This window comes from Olea europaea, chromosome 4, assembly GCF_002742605.1.
Source record: "Olea europaea var. sylvestris chromosome 4, O_europaea_v1, whole genome shotgun sequence".
NCBI classification, from domain to species: Eukaryota; Viridiplantae; Streptophyta; class Magnoliopsida; order Lamiales; family Oleaceae; genus Olea; species Olea europaea.
The window spans coordinates 3,427,752-3,445,094 of NC_036240.1; the positions used below are offsets into that span (position 1 = coordinate 3,427,752).

The window sequence follows — 17,343 nt, forward strand, 5'->3', positions numbered from 1 at the left end:
ACTAGACAGCGACTCAGCACATTTGCCACCCTATGTTTTGTTATTATTTAGAGGCTATACTGCTATAGTTAGAGAAGAAAAAGGAAGCTCAAGTTTCCCCCATCACATTGGGGGGACGGAAGAGTGGTGTTAAGTGAAGGGTAATTGCAATGCAACAGGAAAAACAAGAACAAAAACCAAAAAAGTCCTTCAATTCAAAACATGCTTAAATAAATAGAGTCTCAACTTTCAAGTGCAACCACATACGAACTCAACTTGTCTGCCATCCAAGGCTCATTACCACATAAGACTTGCAACATTACAAAGGAAAGCTAAGATACGATATTATACTTAAGCTGAATCGATAGATATATTATAGCTTGTCCATCAAAAGATTCAAAACCAGTGCAGTCTACTATAATCCAATATTCTATCACGGGCCAAGGTGACAATGTCAAAACAGCAACACAGAAACAACAGCCATTGAGCCTCATCCCCTAGATGCTGATTTAGATCCTGTGGCACAAAAGGCTCTGATTGGTCGATAACACTCATAAATATAAACAAGTTAATCTCAGTGTTATGCACGATATACACAAACTTTCTGTGATCCTATTTCTGAGATTCATCAACATAGTCACGACATATTTGTAAGAATGAGGTAAATAAGAATGCGTTTGATAGCCAATATTTTCTATGAAAATGTCATTTTTTACCCAAATTCCTACTTTTGTGCTGTTTGGTTGATATTTTTTCCACGAAAAATATTTTCCTACTTTTGGTTATGTGAGCAAATTTTCTTTGTAAACAAGGAAAATAGGTTCTTTAGGGGGTAGATTTTTATTTTCCAACTAATTCACTCTATCTTTCTCTCCCATCTACCCAGTCACCCCCATCTACCTACCAATAAAAAATGGACAAATATATCATTTTCTAGGTTGAAATAAAATCAAACACGTTTAATATACAATTTCTATGCAATATACAATTTCTATGCAAATAATTTCTAGGCAATTGAATTGCCTAGAGATTATTTGCTTTCTATGTAAATTCCATGCTCGCAATCAAACACACACACTAGAAGTTAGGAGATCAGATGTTTGATTAACCTGCCTGCAATTGGCAATCATATTGCCACAAGGTGCTATTCATAGTAGTTGAGAAAAGCAATGAGGTCTTTCTACAAGATGTATTAAACTCGACAGGTCAAATTTGAAACTAAAACAAGGAGACCTATATAAGATCGCTTACTGTAACGCTTAATGTTGCGGCAGAAGTTGCTACCGCATTGACATCGAAATGGCTTAACAAGATGGTCATGGTCGTCAAAATCAATACCATAGTCCTGCAATTGATAAACTTGTTTAATGAACACCACATTCGTTGGCAAAACAATAATTTTATTTCATATCTATGTTGTATTACATAAATATGCAACTGAATGTCATATGGCCAGATAAATCAGATATGTATTGCAATAAGCTGAATTTAGCAAACAAGCCATAAGAAACACTCTGGAGGTATCTCTCTCTTATTTGTGATAGTTATATATACTTGTTTGGAACTGTGAAGAGTAACTTTAAACACAAGGCATGATTCAATGAAATAAATCACTCACCCAAGTGAGTTCTTCCATGGCATTCACCTTTCTCGTAGTGAAGAAGGCCAACTGTGATGAGATACACAAAATCCAATTGAGTTATTGATTCCAATTAAATATTGATTTAATGAATTGACTCCAGGAAACTTAGAGAATAGACTAATGTAAAACGCAGAGAGGAAAAAAGGATGGTATTCATACATGATAATAGTGGTGATCAGGGATCTCCACTTGCACCGGTATCTCTACCAAGTTTGAGTCTCGACATCTAGCGTGATGCAGATAAAATGATTTTAAGCAAAATAAATATTCAATACAAATACAAGTCTGATTTTGAAATAGAAGTATTTCTGAACTATTGTTCTCCCATCTTCAGATGCAGATGCTGAAGAAAGATAAAAAGGATAATTTCATTTAAATGATGAAGATAATATATTCAAGCAAATACAACTTCATAGACGTGTGTGTGTGAAGGGGTTACTATAAGTGCAGAATAGTATGAGTATAACCTGAAAAGTAAAAATAAGAACTTCAGAACTCAGTGCTACTCTTCTATGATATTTGATGGCACGAAGCAAGTTAGAGTCAATGATGTAAACCTCCAGTGAACTCTTCAGTGGAAAGAATGCATCAAACTATTGACAAATCTTGTTGGCCTTAGTCTTATGCAATTATGTCTAGTGCTCGTGTGTGAGAATGTCATGTCTTTCTAGATTATTTCATGTTTTGGTTTGAGGGGTGGCAAGCAGGGGCTTGAGGAAGTTTGACCAAATGTCGTAGGTAAGGATATAGTCGTTTTAAGTCTTCCAATAGATGTATCAATGAATCGACGGAGTGGTGAAAAAGAGCTGAACCCCCAAACTCATTGGGAACAAGGCTTAATTTGTGGTTTTTTTTTTCCAGGTAGACTGGAGATAATAAGTTCATATTGGAAGACAGTGCTCATATTTTAAGCATACATAATTGAGTTACTAAATTCTACTGCAGCACAAATTAAAAAGGCGGGATAATCCAACAGTTGATTTCAACAGAAAAGAGTAATGCACACGAGCTAGCTTGAAACATGTGTGTGTGTGTTGTGTGTGTGTGTGTGTATATATCTTTTTGAGTATGTATATCTTGGTCAAATTGAAAATAAGCTTGCTTTACAACTTAAGAGTCATTAAAAAAAGTTAGCACAGCCAAACATGTTCTAAAACATTCAAAAAAATATTTTGACTTAGTTTTGAACTTAGGCAAACATGATCATTGTCAAACTAACACACCTGTGATTAATAAACCTTGCTACATTTCCATAATCTGTAGCATCCAAGCATAACGCCTCCTCATCCTTTCGAACTGCTTTCGAACCCCAATCAGCGTCCAAAAGTACAGGATTTGAATTCCCCTTCCCATTGGAGCTTTTCGAAACACGATCAAAGAGCTCTGAGTAGGTTAAAATTTCTCCAACATACTCACAAACAAAGGCACCTTTTGGCAGGTCCTCCAGGGTACGTAGCCCCCAACCTTTTCCTTCAAGGGTCATAAACACCTAGACAGAGGAAAACATAGAGAGAATATTAAAAGATCAATATTAAAGCACTACAAATTCAGACTCAATCAGCAAAGAAGCAAGGGATTGAGATGGGAGCCAAGGCACGAAGTTCTACCTGTAGATTACAAGTTATGCCCCTCTGCACCACTCGATTGCCACATTGTTTATTGCAGCCACATCTCCACCAACATTCCGTGATGAACTTCCTTACCAAATGACCTTTGCAAGATTCAATGGTATCCTCAGTTTTTGATCTTTCCACTGGGCATTCCTTGCAGAAAACCTGGCAGTGCTTTTCAGGATCATGGTTCATAGAAATACATTCTTCAAGAAATTCCTCCTTGACAAGGCCATCTGCTGTGTAAGCAAACTCGCCTCTGGTTTCATGTGCACATGCACAAGGTGTGGAATTAGATAGACAATCACCAAAGCAAGCCGAACAACAATTACTATCACCTATACAAGCAAGAGAGAAGTTCACAGATGCATTTTGGAAAACTGCACTCTGGGGTATGTAGTAGAAAAGTGGTGGAAACTCATTATTGACTTCATTCACCAGTGTAATTACCACTCTTTCATGTCCCTTTGCTATGTCAATAACATCATGGAGCGGCCTTATCAATTCAGGGGCCAATTGATGCTGCTGAAGGGCCACCAAACTCTGGGAGTTTGTATCTTCAAAACCATCCTCAGTGTCATCTTTACGTTTCTCACCGTCATCTCCACTATCCATATTGTTAGACTGTGTACCATCATCCTCGCCATGGCAAGGTGGAGGCAGTAGTGGCGTTCGAGGAAGAGCTACCTCCTCATCAAACTGAGGACTAACTGAACTGTTCAAAGAACTAAAGCCCAAGCCTGTAGCACCTAGAGCATCAGCTGCATAAGATTTTTTAACTAGATCAATTGTTGATGTCACATCTATGCTTTCTGAAATTTCATTAGTGGACTCGGATCCTAAATTCAGAAAGCTATCACACATATCTTTCATAAGATTCATCACTGAAAAATTTGGATCCAAAATTTTGTATGATCTGAGACATTTTTCCTCCACGGACTTAAGAACTGCATCAAGACTAGGCATGTGGAAGCCAGGCCTTCCAAGAGCCAGGTCACAGCTCAAAGAGATTCTCACCTCTCCAAAATGCGAGGAAGCTATCTCTAGGTTAGAAGAACAGTCACCTGAGATTATAGCCAGATCACCATTGTTTCTAGTTTTTTCTGAAGCAGCAGTTCCATCAGCTGTAACTTTTTCAAGCATGGAGTGTAATTCTAAGGATTCAAGACCATCATTTTCTCCGACTGCAACATTTCTACTTGATGATTCTCCCTTGTTTGATGGATCTGCAAATTGTAAACCAGGATGCTCAGAATGACAAATATCAGAATCCAAAATTCAGCAACAGTTTCTTACAAAATACAAGAGATAAAAGGAAGAGGTAATCTGTAAACCCAATTTGAATCGTCGGACCTGTCACAATCACGCGTGTTAAAGAGGACTATGCACCAATAATATAAGCAGCAGTTCAAATGGGTCACCCAAGGTTAACCAAGGGCAGAAAACAGGAGCTACTTAGCTAATATATCCAGTTGTGTCCAGAACTGACATGTCCACAACACCAAAGTAACAACCAACTAAAAATCCAGGCAAGAGCTCCAGCATGTGGAAGCCCGAGCGACATGAAAACTGTCAACGTCATTTACCTCCAAGGTAATCTGTAACCCAAAAAAATCGCCAACTTTAAGGACCAAGCTCGTGACATAAGATCAGTAATAACAAGCCAAAGAGCTTGTTGACCATGTGACACCTTACCAGCTCTCTCACATGACTTTAGTCATCCCTGTATAATCCTCTCCCCCTGCCCCCCAGCTTTTCCATTCCATACATAAGATATTCATTAGACTTATTCGAACCCAGTCATAATTTCCTCAGAGCAACAATAACTGACTAGCCGTATTAGGGGAATCGGCCACCAAACGTCAAGTGGCTAAACTCATTATCTGATGTTTCTTTTCAGATTTTACAGCTTTTTCAGTTCACGAACACTATGAGGGATGCCGACTGTAATCCAACGTAGATATTTTTCACTGCATTTGACACATTAAATAATATAGACAAATCCATATAGACAAATCCATATTTACTAATAACTACATGCATGTATTGAACTTTGATACAACTCATAACTAACACCAACCCAATTGCTTCCCTATTACTTAGAACTACAAGCAACAGCTTTTTCAGTTCACGAACACTATGAGGGATGCCGACTGTAATCCAACGTAGATATTTTTCACTGCATTTGACACATTAAATAATATAGACAAATCCATATTTACTAATAACTACATGCATGTATTGAACTTTGATACAACTCATAACTAACACCAACCCAATTGCTTCCCTATTACTTAGAACTACAAGCAATGTACTGAGCTTCCAAACCATTTCCACACACTTCTGAGTTCTGAAAGCCAAAACAAAAGCAATCGAAGTGTAGCGTAAGAGAGACATTTCCATTTAAACAGTTACAATCAAAGAACAGAAATCTAAGAAGCTGAGCTCAACAGAGTTAATAAGAACTCAAAGCTTCAGATAGCAGTGAGTGAACATGAAAATAATAATCAGCCGTAAGAGGATACTGCACCTGGATGGATGACTGCAGCAGAAATGTTTAACTGTGGCATTTCATCTGTGATTGGCTCATCTTTAGGCTTAATTAAAGCCTGACTTGCAGTGGTCTTCTCTTTCGGTGTCACAACAATGTCAGGCATGACGTTTGGCTCCTTAATTCTTACAGCATCAGACAACCTCTCGGAAACTGACCTCTTCCCCCCAGATGGAGTTTGAGGTGAAACCGTTCCCTTTCCTTTGTCTCTCGGACGCATTGTATGAGAAGCAGGACTAGGTTCAGTTCTCAATGGGGTCTTTTGCTTACTTTTATCAACACCACTGGGCTGAGAGGGATCGCATCTTTCTTGGACCATCAAAGCCTTAGGAGAAACAGGTTGTTTTCCTTTATTTTTAGCAAGTGACTGGGATGCGACAACCTGCAATGTGTTACCAGCATTGGCCTGAGGTGAGTCCACCGTGCTGGGAGACTTATTCTGGTTCAGCAGATGGGTTTCAGGTAGTTCATCCTTTTCTTCTTTAGGTACAATAAGTGCAGTAACTGGCAAGCTAGCATTAGAGGTAGTGTGGGAGGAAGGTTGACCTTCCTGGTGTCTTAGTCGCAACCTTTTTAAGGGTCGCACAGTCTCTTCGTTCGCCAGTGCTTCTTCCTCCAAATAGTCCTCTTGCTATTTAAAATAAGTGATACAAGATTGACAAAATATAAGAGAAATACAAAAAGAGTAACAACAAAAATATACATAGCATGTAGAAAATAATCCAGAAAGCAGAGTCATTACAGAAATGGTCATATACTTCATTATTCACAATCTTCTTTGAACGCTGCTACCTAAAAGAGATAATAAGATAAATAAACAAAACTTGGCCCTGTTTGAGCCATATTCTTTCAAAAAAATATACATTCTTAAACAGTAATTTGACATCGTTTCAACCACACATTTTTCAATAAAATAAGATTACATGCAAATCCAAAACTTCTTTTTTATTTTTTAACCACACATTTCCCATCAATACACTATTTCAAAATGCATTCTTATCAAAATAATGTGGCTCAAACAAGGGCTTAGTACCACAATACTGAAAATTCAATTTTTACAAAAGACAAGTAAAATAACAGAAAAAACTTATACGTAATAACTCAACAAGTGCTTATTCATCCAAAAAGTCATCATTATTTATAAGAAATGGTACAAGATAAAACGAAAAGATTAACAATAAAAATATACTAGCATTAAGAAACGAATCAAGAAAGTACAGTCAGTACAGAAAAGGTCACGTACTTCATTATTTACAATCTTCTTTGAAGGCCCTGCAGCCTAAAAGATGAGATAAATCAACAAAGTTAGCACTAGAATATTAAAAATTCAATTTTTTTATGAAAGATTAGGCAATAACAGAAAAAGTAATAAATGATAACAAATCAACCGTGCTTCTTCCTCGAAATAGTCCTGTTGCTATTGAAAAGAAGTATAATATTGACAAAATATAAGAGAAAGAAAAGATTAACAATAAAAATATACTAGCAGTAAGAAACGAATCAAGAAAGTACAGTCAATTTAGAAAAAAATACTTACTTCATTATTCGAAATCTTCTTTGAAGGCCCTGCTGCCTAAAAGATGAGATAAATCAACAACTTTAGCACTAGAATGCTGAAAATTCATTTTTTCAATGAAAGATTAAGAAAATAACAGAAAAAGGTGATAATGACAACTAAAAACAGGGAGACAGAATTAGATAAAGGACAAATATCTAATGGGCGAGGGGGACTGCGCCATCAACAGATACCTCAGCTTCCTCTCTCTCAAATATAGCATCGGCAAGGGCTCTATAACTTTCCTCTTCAATAAGCTCCCAGTTTTTATCATACAATTTTAGCAGATCTTTCAGTACCGGCTTCACCTTGTCCTCAGAAATCCCCATAACCTTCATAGCACGAAAGGCTTTTGCGACTCTTGGATTTGGCGGCATGTTTGATTAAACAGATTTTACGTCACAGCTTCAGAATTTAGAACAAATCAAAATGCACGTGCTGAAAAGGAATATAAAATATAATTCATATTACAAAGCCAGGTAAGCATGTACTCAGATATCAAATAATAAAAACTGCTTCAAGCAGATAGCAGAAACTTAGGATGCCCAGTTGTCATCACCACATCAAGTACCAGCTCATTCAATTCACAACATTGGCAAACAGATTGCCAAGAATAGAGTAGATCCTGAATTTTGGTCCCACTTTAAGAAGGGGTTGCGATACCAGCCAACCGATTGGCTGTCAATGGAGCACCAACCTTTAACTGGAAACAAAATGCAGTAAAATATGAAGCTGAGAAGTTCACAAGCAACAGAAAGTCTGTGTTCACAGCCTTAAAGGCATATTGTGCTAACTATGCACAACACTGATAGACTTAACTATATCAAGGCCAGATAATAAACATACATCTCTCAGGACTCAAAGAATATCACATACGCTTTGTTGTTTGGAGAATTGATAGCTGAAACCAGAAAAGAATATCACACAGGCATTGCTACATAATAAATAAGAAATTAACCATGGAACAAAAAAAGCGTAATTGATCACAAAACCAAAGGAAGAACTCAAGTTGGGGAAGGTAATAGTGATTATATTAATTATCAAACAACTTTCAACCTCTGAAAAAGAGATCAGAACATAAAAAAACAGTCACATTACGCAATAAAACATATAAAATCAATCTAAATCTTAGATTCCAACATGAAATACACAATAAGCTTAAATAGACATAAAATAGCAAAACCGACAAATGTAAAAAAAGATCAATCAAAACAAAAATCGTATACAGATATACACAACAGTTATGTTCAAATACAGGACTTATCACCAGTTGTTGTATTTTTTTTATTTTTTTTTGGGGTCAATTGTGATTACATACTCTACATTTTGGCAAGAAAAATATTTCCATTTTCCCTATAGCACTAAAATCCAAGGAAACCAAAACTATATAGATAAGAGACTGAGACAACAAATATCCTTGCTTTTTCTAAAAGAAATTATGGTTTGATATAAATGGAGAGCATGAAGAAAGCCTGAATCCCATTAGCACTTTCCAAATTTATTGTGACAGGTCTTCCTTTTTGTGAAACCATCCAATGCATCCATAACATTTAAGCAAAGAAACATATTGCACAGAGGTGGCATGTTCTTGTAACCTATCATTTTATAACTGAGCACATCAGCACAATTTTACCATTTTGAAACATGGTTTAAAAAACCCATTTGAAAAATGCCTTAGAGTGAAGCATGCAAAAATGCCTCAAGGCACTGATTTTTAGGCATTTTTTTGAAGCGTACAAACCAATTGTATGAGGCACCTGTCTCACAGCACCGCATCAAGGTTTGTGGCCCACAAAATATCAAAATTCTAGTGGACAAATTTGAATAACCCACTGCCGCGCATTAAAAAAAATATTTATCATAATCACATTTAGAGAATAGTCCACCATCCCCACCAACTAAAATGATAGCTTCTTTACAGATTCTTCTTTTGTTTTTATGCAACTTCAGATTTTTCTGTTATGAATTTTGAAGATTGTTTATGATGTGTTAAGACTTAAGAGCTTAATTTGCATTTTAATAAATTTTTATATTTTTCAATACTTTGAGGCTTATGTTTCGTCAGTGAACAGAAAACACCTTAGCACCCTATTACGTCTTTTTAAGCATTGCTTGTAAAGAAACATTTAACACAACAATAATCTGATGGAATTACTTGATGTGGCTAAAAAGGAAAATATTATTGTTTCCACCAGATTTGCATTATAGAAATGAGCACTATTATAGAGCTATTTAACGTGGGCGATAATTAAGCATTAACTAAAGAATTGAAACAAAAAACAATGAGTGGATTATAAAGAATTGATTTGTGAAACGATGTCGAAACTTGTATTTTATGCCCACTGTTTGTCTTATTCAAATGATTACAGGACAAAAAACAATTATAGCTTGGGCTATGAAAGGAAAAGCTGATAGTTATGACTTCGGATTTAAGTGAACTATCAAAATTTGGAGTTTGCTATAGCCAAGTCTACATCAACCCCAACCTAAGCACTGCTTGCTTCCAGTTCATTTGATTCACGTGTATTTTGAATCCCCAATATCAAAGACAATTGAAGTAATTGATCACAAAACCAAAGGAAGAACTCAAGTTGGGGAAGGTAATAGTGATTATATTAATTATCAAACAACTTTCAACCTCTGAAAAAGAGATCAGAACATAAAAAAACAGTCACATTACGCAATAAAACATATAAAATCAATCTAAATCTTAGATTCCAACATGAAATACACAATAAGCTTAAATAGACATAAAATAGCAAAACCGACAAATGTAAAAAAAGATCAATCAAAACAAAAATCGTATACAGATATACACAACAGTTATGTTCAAATACAGGACTTATCACCAGTTGTTGTATTTTTTTTATTTTTTTTTGGGGTCAATTGTGATTACATACTCTACATTTTGGCAAGAAAAATATTTCCATTTTCCCTATAGCACTAAAATCCAAGGAAACCAAAACTATATAGATAAGAGACTGAGACAACAAATATCCTTGCTTTTTCTAAAAGAAATTATGGTTTGATATAAATGGAGAGCATGAAGAAAGCCTGAATCCCATTAGCACTTTCCAAATTTATTGTGACAGGTCTTCCTTTTTGTGAAACCATCCAATGCATCCATAACATTTAAGCAAAGAAACATATTGCACAGAGGTGGCATGTTCTTGTAACCTATCATTTTATAACTGAGCACATCAGCACAATTTTACCATTTTGAAACATGGTTTAAAAAACCCATTTGAAAAATGCCTTAGAGTGAAGCATGCAAAAATGCCTCAAGGCACTGATTTTTAGGCATTTTTTTGAAGCGTACAAACCAATTGTATGAGGCACCTGTCTCACAGCACCGCATCAAGGTTTGTGGCCCACAAAATATCAAAATTCTAGTGGACAAATTTGAATAACCCACTGCCGCGCATTAAAAAAAATATTTATCATAATCACATTTAGAGAATAGTCCACCATCCCCACCAACTAAAATGATAGCTTCTTTACAGATTCTTCTTTTGTTTTTATGCAACTTCAGATTTTTCTATTATGAATTTTGAAGATTGTTTATGATGTGTTAAGACTTAAGAGCTTAATTTGCATTTTAATAAATTTTTATATTTTTCAATACTTTGAGGCTTATGTTTCGTCAGTGAACAGAAAACACCTTAGCACCCTATTACGTCTTTTTAAGCATTGCTTGTAAAGAAACATTTAACACAACAATAATCTGATGGAATTACTTGATGTGGCTAAAAAGGAAAATATTATTGTCTCCACCAGATTTGCATTATAGAAATGAGCACTATTATAGAGCTATTTAACGTGGGCGATAATTAAGCATTAACTAAAGAATTGAAACAAAAAACAATGAGTGGATTATAAAGAATTGATTTGTGAAACGATGTCGAAACTTGTATTTTATGCCCACTGTTTGTCTTATTCAAATGATTACAGGACAAAAAACAATTATAGCTTGGGCTATGAAAGGAAAAGCTGATAGTTATGACTTCGGATTTAAGTGAACTATCAAAATTTGGAGTTTGCTATAGCCAAGTCTACATCAACCCCAACCTAAGCACTGCTTGCTTCCAGTTCATTTGATTCACGTGTATTTTGAATCCCCAATATCAAAGACAATTGAAAATGCTCAAATTTTTCACTTGCCCTGAGCTCCTATGTTCCTCATATAGAGTTTGAAGACAAATTTGAAGAAAATCCCAATCATCAGCATTGAAAGATAATGATCACGTTACCATTTGCAGCATCTTTTCAAACCAAGCTTATTAGAACAACTTCTTTGCTCGGCCTATCTAAATCTCAGGCTAAAGTAAAAAACCCAACCAACATTTTCCACAGTGGAGTTAAAGCTCCCAAACTGCATTTCCTAATTCCACACACCTCAATCTTAGGCCGCATAACCAAATTATTCTCCAAATTTAGAGAGTCAAACTTACCCTCTATTCTTAACGTACAATAATCGCATTTAATAACTTACATATTTCAATACTCTACTTTTTAAACTATTCAAACTACATCTAAAGTAATTGACCATTATCATATAAAATATTATGTTAAATAAATTATGAGAAGAAATCAATGAATGTTTGTTGAGAAAAACAAAATAAAAAGTCAAAATAGAGAACATTGTGCACAAAAAATTTCTCTCTAAATTTAAAGATGGTCTCTATAACACATAAAATGCTCTCTATAAATAAAGAATCTCTTGGATATACTCTATAGGCCCATCTGATATGACTTTTAAGTCATAAAAGTCAAAGAAACTTTTAAGACCTAAAAGTTACTTTTAGACTCGTTTAACTAATTTTATAAAAGTGATTCTTTTCTTTAGAAAAGCTTTTAAAGAAAGTTAATCAAATGTGTCTTCATCTAAAAACCCTTCCCAACTAGGAACCACTTTTAAAAATTAATTTCCAAATAAAAAATAAAGTAACTTCCTCCAAATAAGCAAAAGCAAAAAACACAAGTCGCTTCAAATGGCCTTTCAAGTGGCAAAAATGTTCCCATTTCAATTTAGGGAAAAGTTCTCATTTTTTTTTATTTTTTTTTTTTGAATCAAACAGAGGGAAAATTTTCCTTCTTCGAGGAAAGCGGATTAGAAGTGAAATTAAGGCAATGTTCTATGCGATAAATTCTAGAAGCCCTAAAAATTGAAGGGAAGAGAGAGGCAATGTACGCGTTCGTGAGAATTCATGTATGATGAATGAAATTCCGATCTTCGTTACCACTCGTAGAAGCTAAAAAATTACATTTATTGAAAGAATAAAAATTCCTAAAGCGGTCCAGCGGCGTAAATTGAAAACAAACGACGGAATGTGAATCTGTAACATGAAAAATTTCAAAAAAAAAAAAAAAAAATTCTTACCAGCATTACCTGGTAGCTTCAGGAAGTGTGCGCCACTGCGCGAGAGAGAGAATACACAAAACCCTACGCAGAAAGTGGCGATGTTTTCACAGAGAGAGGAGTGACAGAATTCTAGTGAGTCAAGGCTTTTTCAGTACTTTGAAAGCTGTAAATTGGTGATAAACAGGTGTTTCCCACGCGCGGTATGGAGCGTGGGAATCGAGCTAGAATCTGCTCTTTTTTTACTGTACAGGTAAAGAGCTTTGACCGATCAAATTGTTATTGAATTAAGCGCCATATAAGATTTGTTTACTTGGTTGACATTATTCTGTCAATGGATCGAGTCGAGCCGAGTCGAGCGTAATAAAAGTTTTGTCTACTTAGTTGACATTCATTCTGTCAATGGGCAGAGCACGACCTCGGCTCAAGCTCGCCACGAGCCGAGCTCGTGCTCGTTTTGAAATGAGCTGAGCCCAACTCGTAAGCAGATGTTGTTTTTTTCATTTTTTTGAAACAAATAGGTAAATTGAAAAATAAAAAAAATAATTTTGATTTTTAAATCATGAATTATATACAAAAAATTATGTAAAAAATTTAAACACTCCTCCTTTATTCAGGTTTGGGACCGACTACTTAAATTTAGAATAGGCGGAGTTAAAAATTGCGTTGTTTGTTTGTTTGTTCGTGTACAATTTTTTAAAGAAATTTTAAAACAGTATTAAAAATTATTTTTTCAAACAACGTTGCGTGTCCCCTTCCATATGATTTTCGAAGAAAATCCCTTCTAAAAATTGAAAAGGTAATCGAATGCCCTTTCAATTGTCAAAAGTCTTCACTTCGAAAATTATATAGAAGTCTTTCATTTCGAAAATTATATAAATTTTCGAAGTGAAAGACTTCTGACAATTGAAAGGACAATCATTCGATTACCTTTCAATTTTCAGAAGAAATTCACTTCAAAAATTATATGTAAAGGTACGCACATCGTTGTTCGAGAAAGGAATTTAAAATGTAGATATATAGTAGTAATAGTACCAAGTACTAACAAAAATTTAACTAAATTAGTGGAAATGGATTTTTTTTATTTTAACTAAAAGAGATAGAAAAAAAATTTTAAAAATTTTATTTTTATTTTTAAAATAGATAAAATATAAACCCTTCTCTTTTATCCGAGTTTGGGACCGACTACTTAAATTTTCAATAGGAGGAGTTAAAAATTGTACACGAACAATTTTTTGTAGCATGTACAATTTTTTAAAAAAATTAAAAGTAACAATAAGAAAAGAAAAGTTTCATCAATATAATTAAATCAAATATCACTTACTTGACGACGTGCAATTTCAGCATATTTATTTTGTAGTCGAAAACAAGCGTCCTGCCAATCTTTAACGCACATTAACGCTTCTAAAATATCTTCTTTCAATCGGCTCCTGACATCACTCAAAACTCTTTTACCTGCATTAAAAGCAGACTCCGAAGCAACAGTGTTAACCGAAGGTGTCATCAAATCATTCGCAATCGCAGAACGTCATTCATACCTTCACCAGAATTCAATTACTTCGTCTGAACTTTTTTTAATTGTTTTATCTGTTAGCATATTCTGGTTGAAATAATCAATTAATTCAGCAGGCAATACATTACGGCTTAAGCCCGTAGATGTTTGATGAGAATGAGATACAGATGGTGACAACATGGCAGTGGCAGTGGTAGTAAATGAACACATTGCAGATGAATCAAATTTATACGAATTAATGCCTTGAAATATATTAAATATTTTTGTATCTTCTTCTTCAATTTCAACGGAAGGAGTAGGTGCAGATGGTACTCGACTAATATTGGTACCCATTCGGTTCGCATATAATTCATACATTTCACATAATGTTTGCTCTAAATTTCTAAATGTGATAGGTGTATCAAATGTTAAGGCGTTTGAAATTTGATCAATTATATATTTAGTTCTCGATAAATTATATCGGGGGTCCATCACGCATGCTAAAGGAAATAACATAGGCAAATATTCCCAATATTTTCTAAATTTTAATTCCATAGCAATTATAATTCCACTGAAATCAGGGTCATTTCTGTATTTATGAAATGTTCTTACAATTATATAAAGACGTTCAAGCACCATACAGCTGGTGGGATAGCAAACGCCCGATAAAATTTTAGTGGTTTCATAAAAAGATGTCAAAAATCTTTTAACTTTCAAAACTAAATGTCAATCACGTTCAGTCAACATACCCTCGTCATCACTTCTAACATGTCTATTACTATAAAAGTCAGTTATTAAATGTTCAAAACCTTCACATGACTTTAATAACAAGTAGAGTTCCGCCTATGACCTATGTTACTAACAAATGTTTTAGCATTTTGCACTCCTAGTTCGGCACAATAATCTTCAAATGCTTGTTTTCTACTTGGGAAGATTGTGATATATATTAGTGCGTTCCTAATATTTAGAAATTCATCTTTTATATATTTTAAACCATTTTGAACAGTTAAATTCAAAATATGACATACACGACGAATATGAAACAAATACCCACCAAAATCAAGTTGTAGTACTCTGTGCAATTTTTCGACAACTACTTTATTAACACTAGCATTATCGAAAGTAAATGAACGAATTTTACCTTCGCAATGATATTATCTAACAATACTAATAATAATATTAAATAAATTATTAGCGTTGTGAGGAAACTCAATAATTTTAAAAGTAATAATTTTTTTATGCATGCACCAAAGTGGGTCTATATAATTTGCAGTTGCAGCTGCAGCTATATATGCTCTTTTATTAATCCCTTCCCATATATCCGAAATTAAAAACATGGCACCCCCATATTTTTTCAAATCCATAATTAATTGTTGTTTTGTTGAAATAAAATATTGTATTGTATCGGAACGAAGAGTGTTTTGACTTACCCCAACGTACCTTGGCTGCAAATATTCTTTCACATACGAGACGTAGTGTTGGTTGTCAATTAACGTCAAATGCAACTCAGCACCAGCAACAAGTTTCACCATTCCGGTTCAAGCTTTCTCCTCCGAATACACCCATGTGGATAGGGGTGCAGCAGAACCACAGACGTCTGGACTATCAAATTGCAATTGTGTTTGATAGCCTGGAATAAGTCCGTGTTTGGCTGCACATACTTTGTAATGACGGTTGAGATGGGTGGTACCAATTCCTCTTTACCATGCCAATCTTTGTTGGCAGTATTTACATACTGCTTTGGATTCTTGGACTCCATTGACGATTTTTCCCGTTGAAATCAACTTAAAGTGATCCTAACATTTTGCTTTTTTTGAACCTTTCGCTTTTCCCTCGCATCAGAAATATTTAATTCAACATCTTCTTCCTGATCGTGTTCCGCTTCGGGAACGTCAATATCATCCAAATTAATTGGATAATTTGGATTATCGCTTACACGATGATGAAAATCCAAATTTGGAATATTTTCAGGTAGGGGTACGTCATTTAGCTCCTGTTTGATCCCCATTAAATTAAATTACATTACATTCCATTTTTCTTTCTCCTTTTTTCAACCACACAATCTTTCATAAAATAATATTACACGTAAATCGAAAACTTTTCCTTATTTTTCAACCACTTATTTTTCAAAAAAAATACTATTCCTCTCATTTCATTTTCAGGTAATGGGGATCAAATAGGGGCTTAGACCTTCAAATTGATTCTAAAATTGACTTTGCGGTGTCATAGGTGATTCGTTTCCTCCCACACCGAACAAGTTCTCGAAAAATGTACGTGAATCCAATTGTTTAATTGTAATAAGTAATAACTAGTAAAAGAATAATTGTATGAATGTAGTAAGAAATGAAAATTGGATGAAATTTCAATAAATATAATGAGAACTGAGAAATGAGAATTAGATATTGTATAAATTGTATATAAAAATTGCACAACTATCAACACAACACAGAGAGTTGAGAGTGAATTGTATAAATTTTTGTGGCTAAATGCCACTATTTATAGAAGAAGAAAAGAAAAAAAATAAAAAAATAAATTTAAGGACCAAAACGGTTACTGAAAAAATTCAGTGACCGTTAGCGGTAAAAAAAAAAATTAATTAATTCAGGGACTGAAACGATCACTGACAAAAGTCAGCGATCGTTACATAAAGTGACTGTTTCGGTCACTTTAAAAAACGAGCTGGGCTCGTGGTAATGGTTGTTGCGGTGGTGATGACGGTGACGGGTGGTATGTCCGTGACCAACAATAGTTGAGCACCACCGCCTCTAGAACGACTATCACTTCACCAACATGTGCATCACCGCCTCCTGTAACCACCATCATGAGCATCATGGTACCATAACACCATCGCATAACATACCACCCACAGCACACCACCGCCACCATTTCCTTTATCTCCATTTACAGCACACTTAACCACCACCCCCACCAAAGAACCCACAAACCCGGAACCACCACCTTGAAAACGTAATATAACATGCCAAAAAATCACACCATCATCGCCAAATTCAACAACCACCATAGCCACCACCACAAAACCTCCACCACACAAACACCATCACCGCCGCCACACAAAGAGCCACCCAAACGCTAGCCGCCACCAAAAACACGCCACCACTATCACCACACAAGACACCGTTCAAATTTTCAAATTT

General features: G+C 35.0%; 1 protein-coding gene across 8 annotated transcripts; it reads right to left on the reverse strand.

Annotated features, from left to right (window-relative positions):
- Positions 1-172: 172 nt before the first annotated feature.
- Positions 173-12,850, reverse strand: LOC111393315 (probable inactive histone-lysine N-methyltransferase SUVR2). 8 transcript variants are annotated; one of them, XM_023018789.1, is made up of 12 exons: positions 12,718-12,849; positions 7,532-7,775; positions 7,320-7,355; positions 7,026-7,061; positions 5,762-6,413; positions 4,296-4,457; positions 3,229-3,992; positions 2,845-3,110; positions 1,781-1,847; positions 1,598-1,648; positions 1,231-1,324; positions 173-495 (listed from the first exon to the last, which is right to left on the reverse strand). In XM_023018789.1, exons 2-12 carry the CDS (start codon positions 7,712-7,714, stop codon positions 470-472), a joined length of 2,337 nt encoding a protein of 778 aa, XP_022874557.1. In that variant the 5' UTR covers positions 7,715-7,775; positions 12,718-12,849; the 3' UTR covers positions 173-469. The 8 variants fall into 8 exon arrangements, with proteins under 8 accessions (XP_022874557.1, XP_022874553.1, XP_022874550.1 ...); XM_023018785.1 differs by adding an exon at positions 7,909-8,040 and having other exon boundaries at positions 3,229-4,457; positions 12,718-12,844; XM_023018782.1 differs by having other exon boundaries at positions 3,229-4,457.
- Between the last annotated feature and the right edge of the window lie 4,493 nt (positions 12,851-17,343).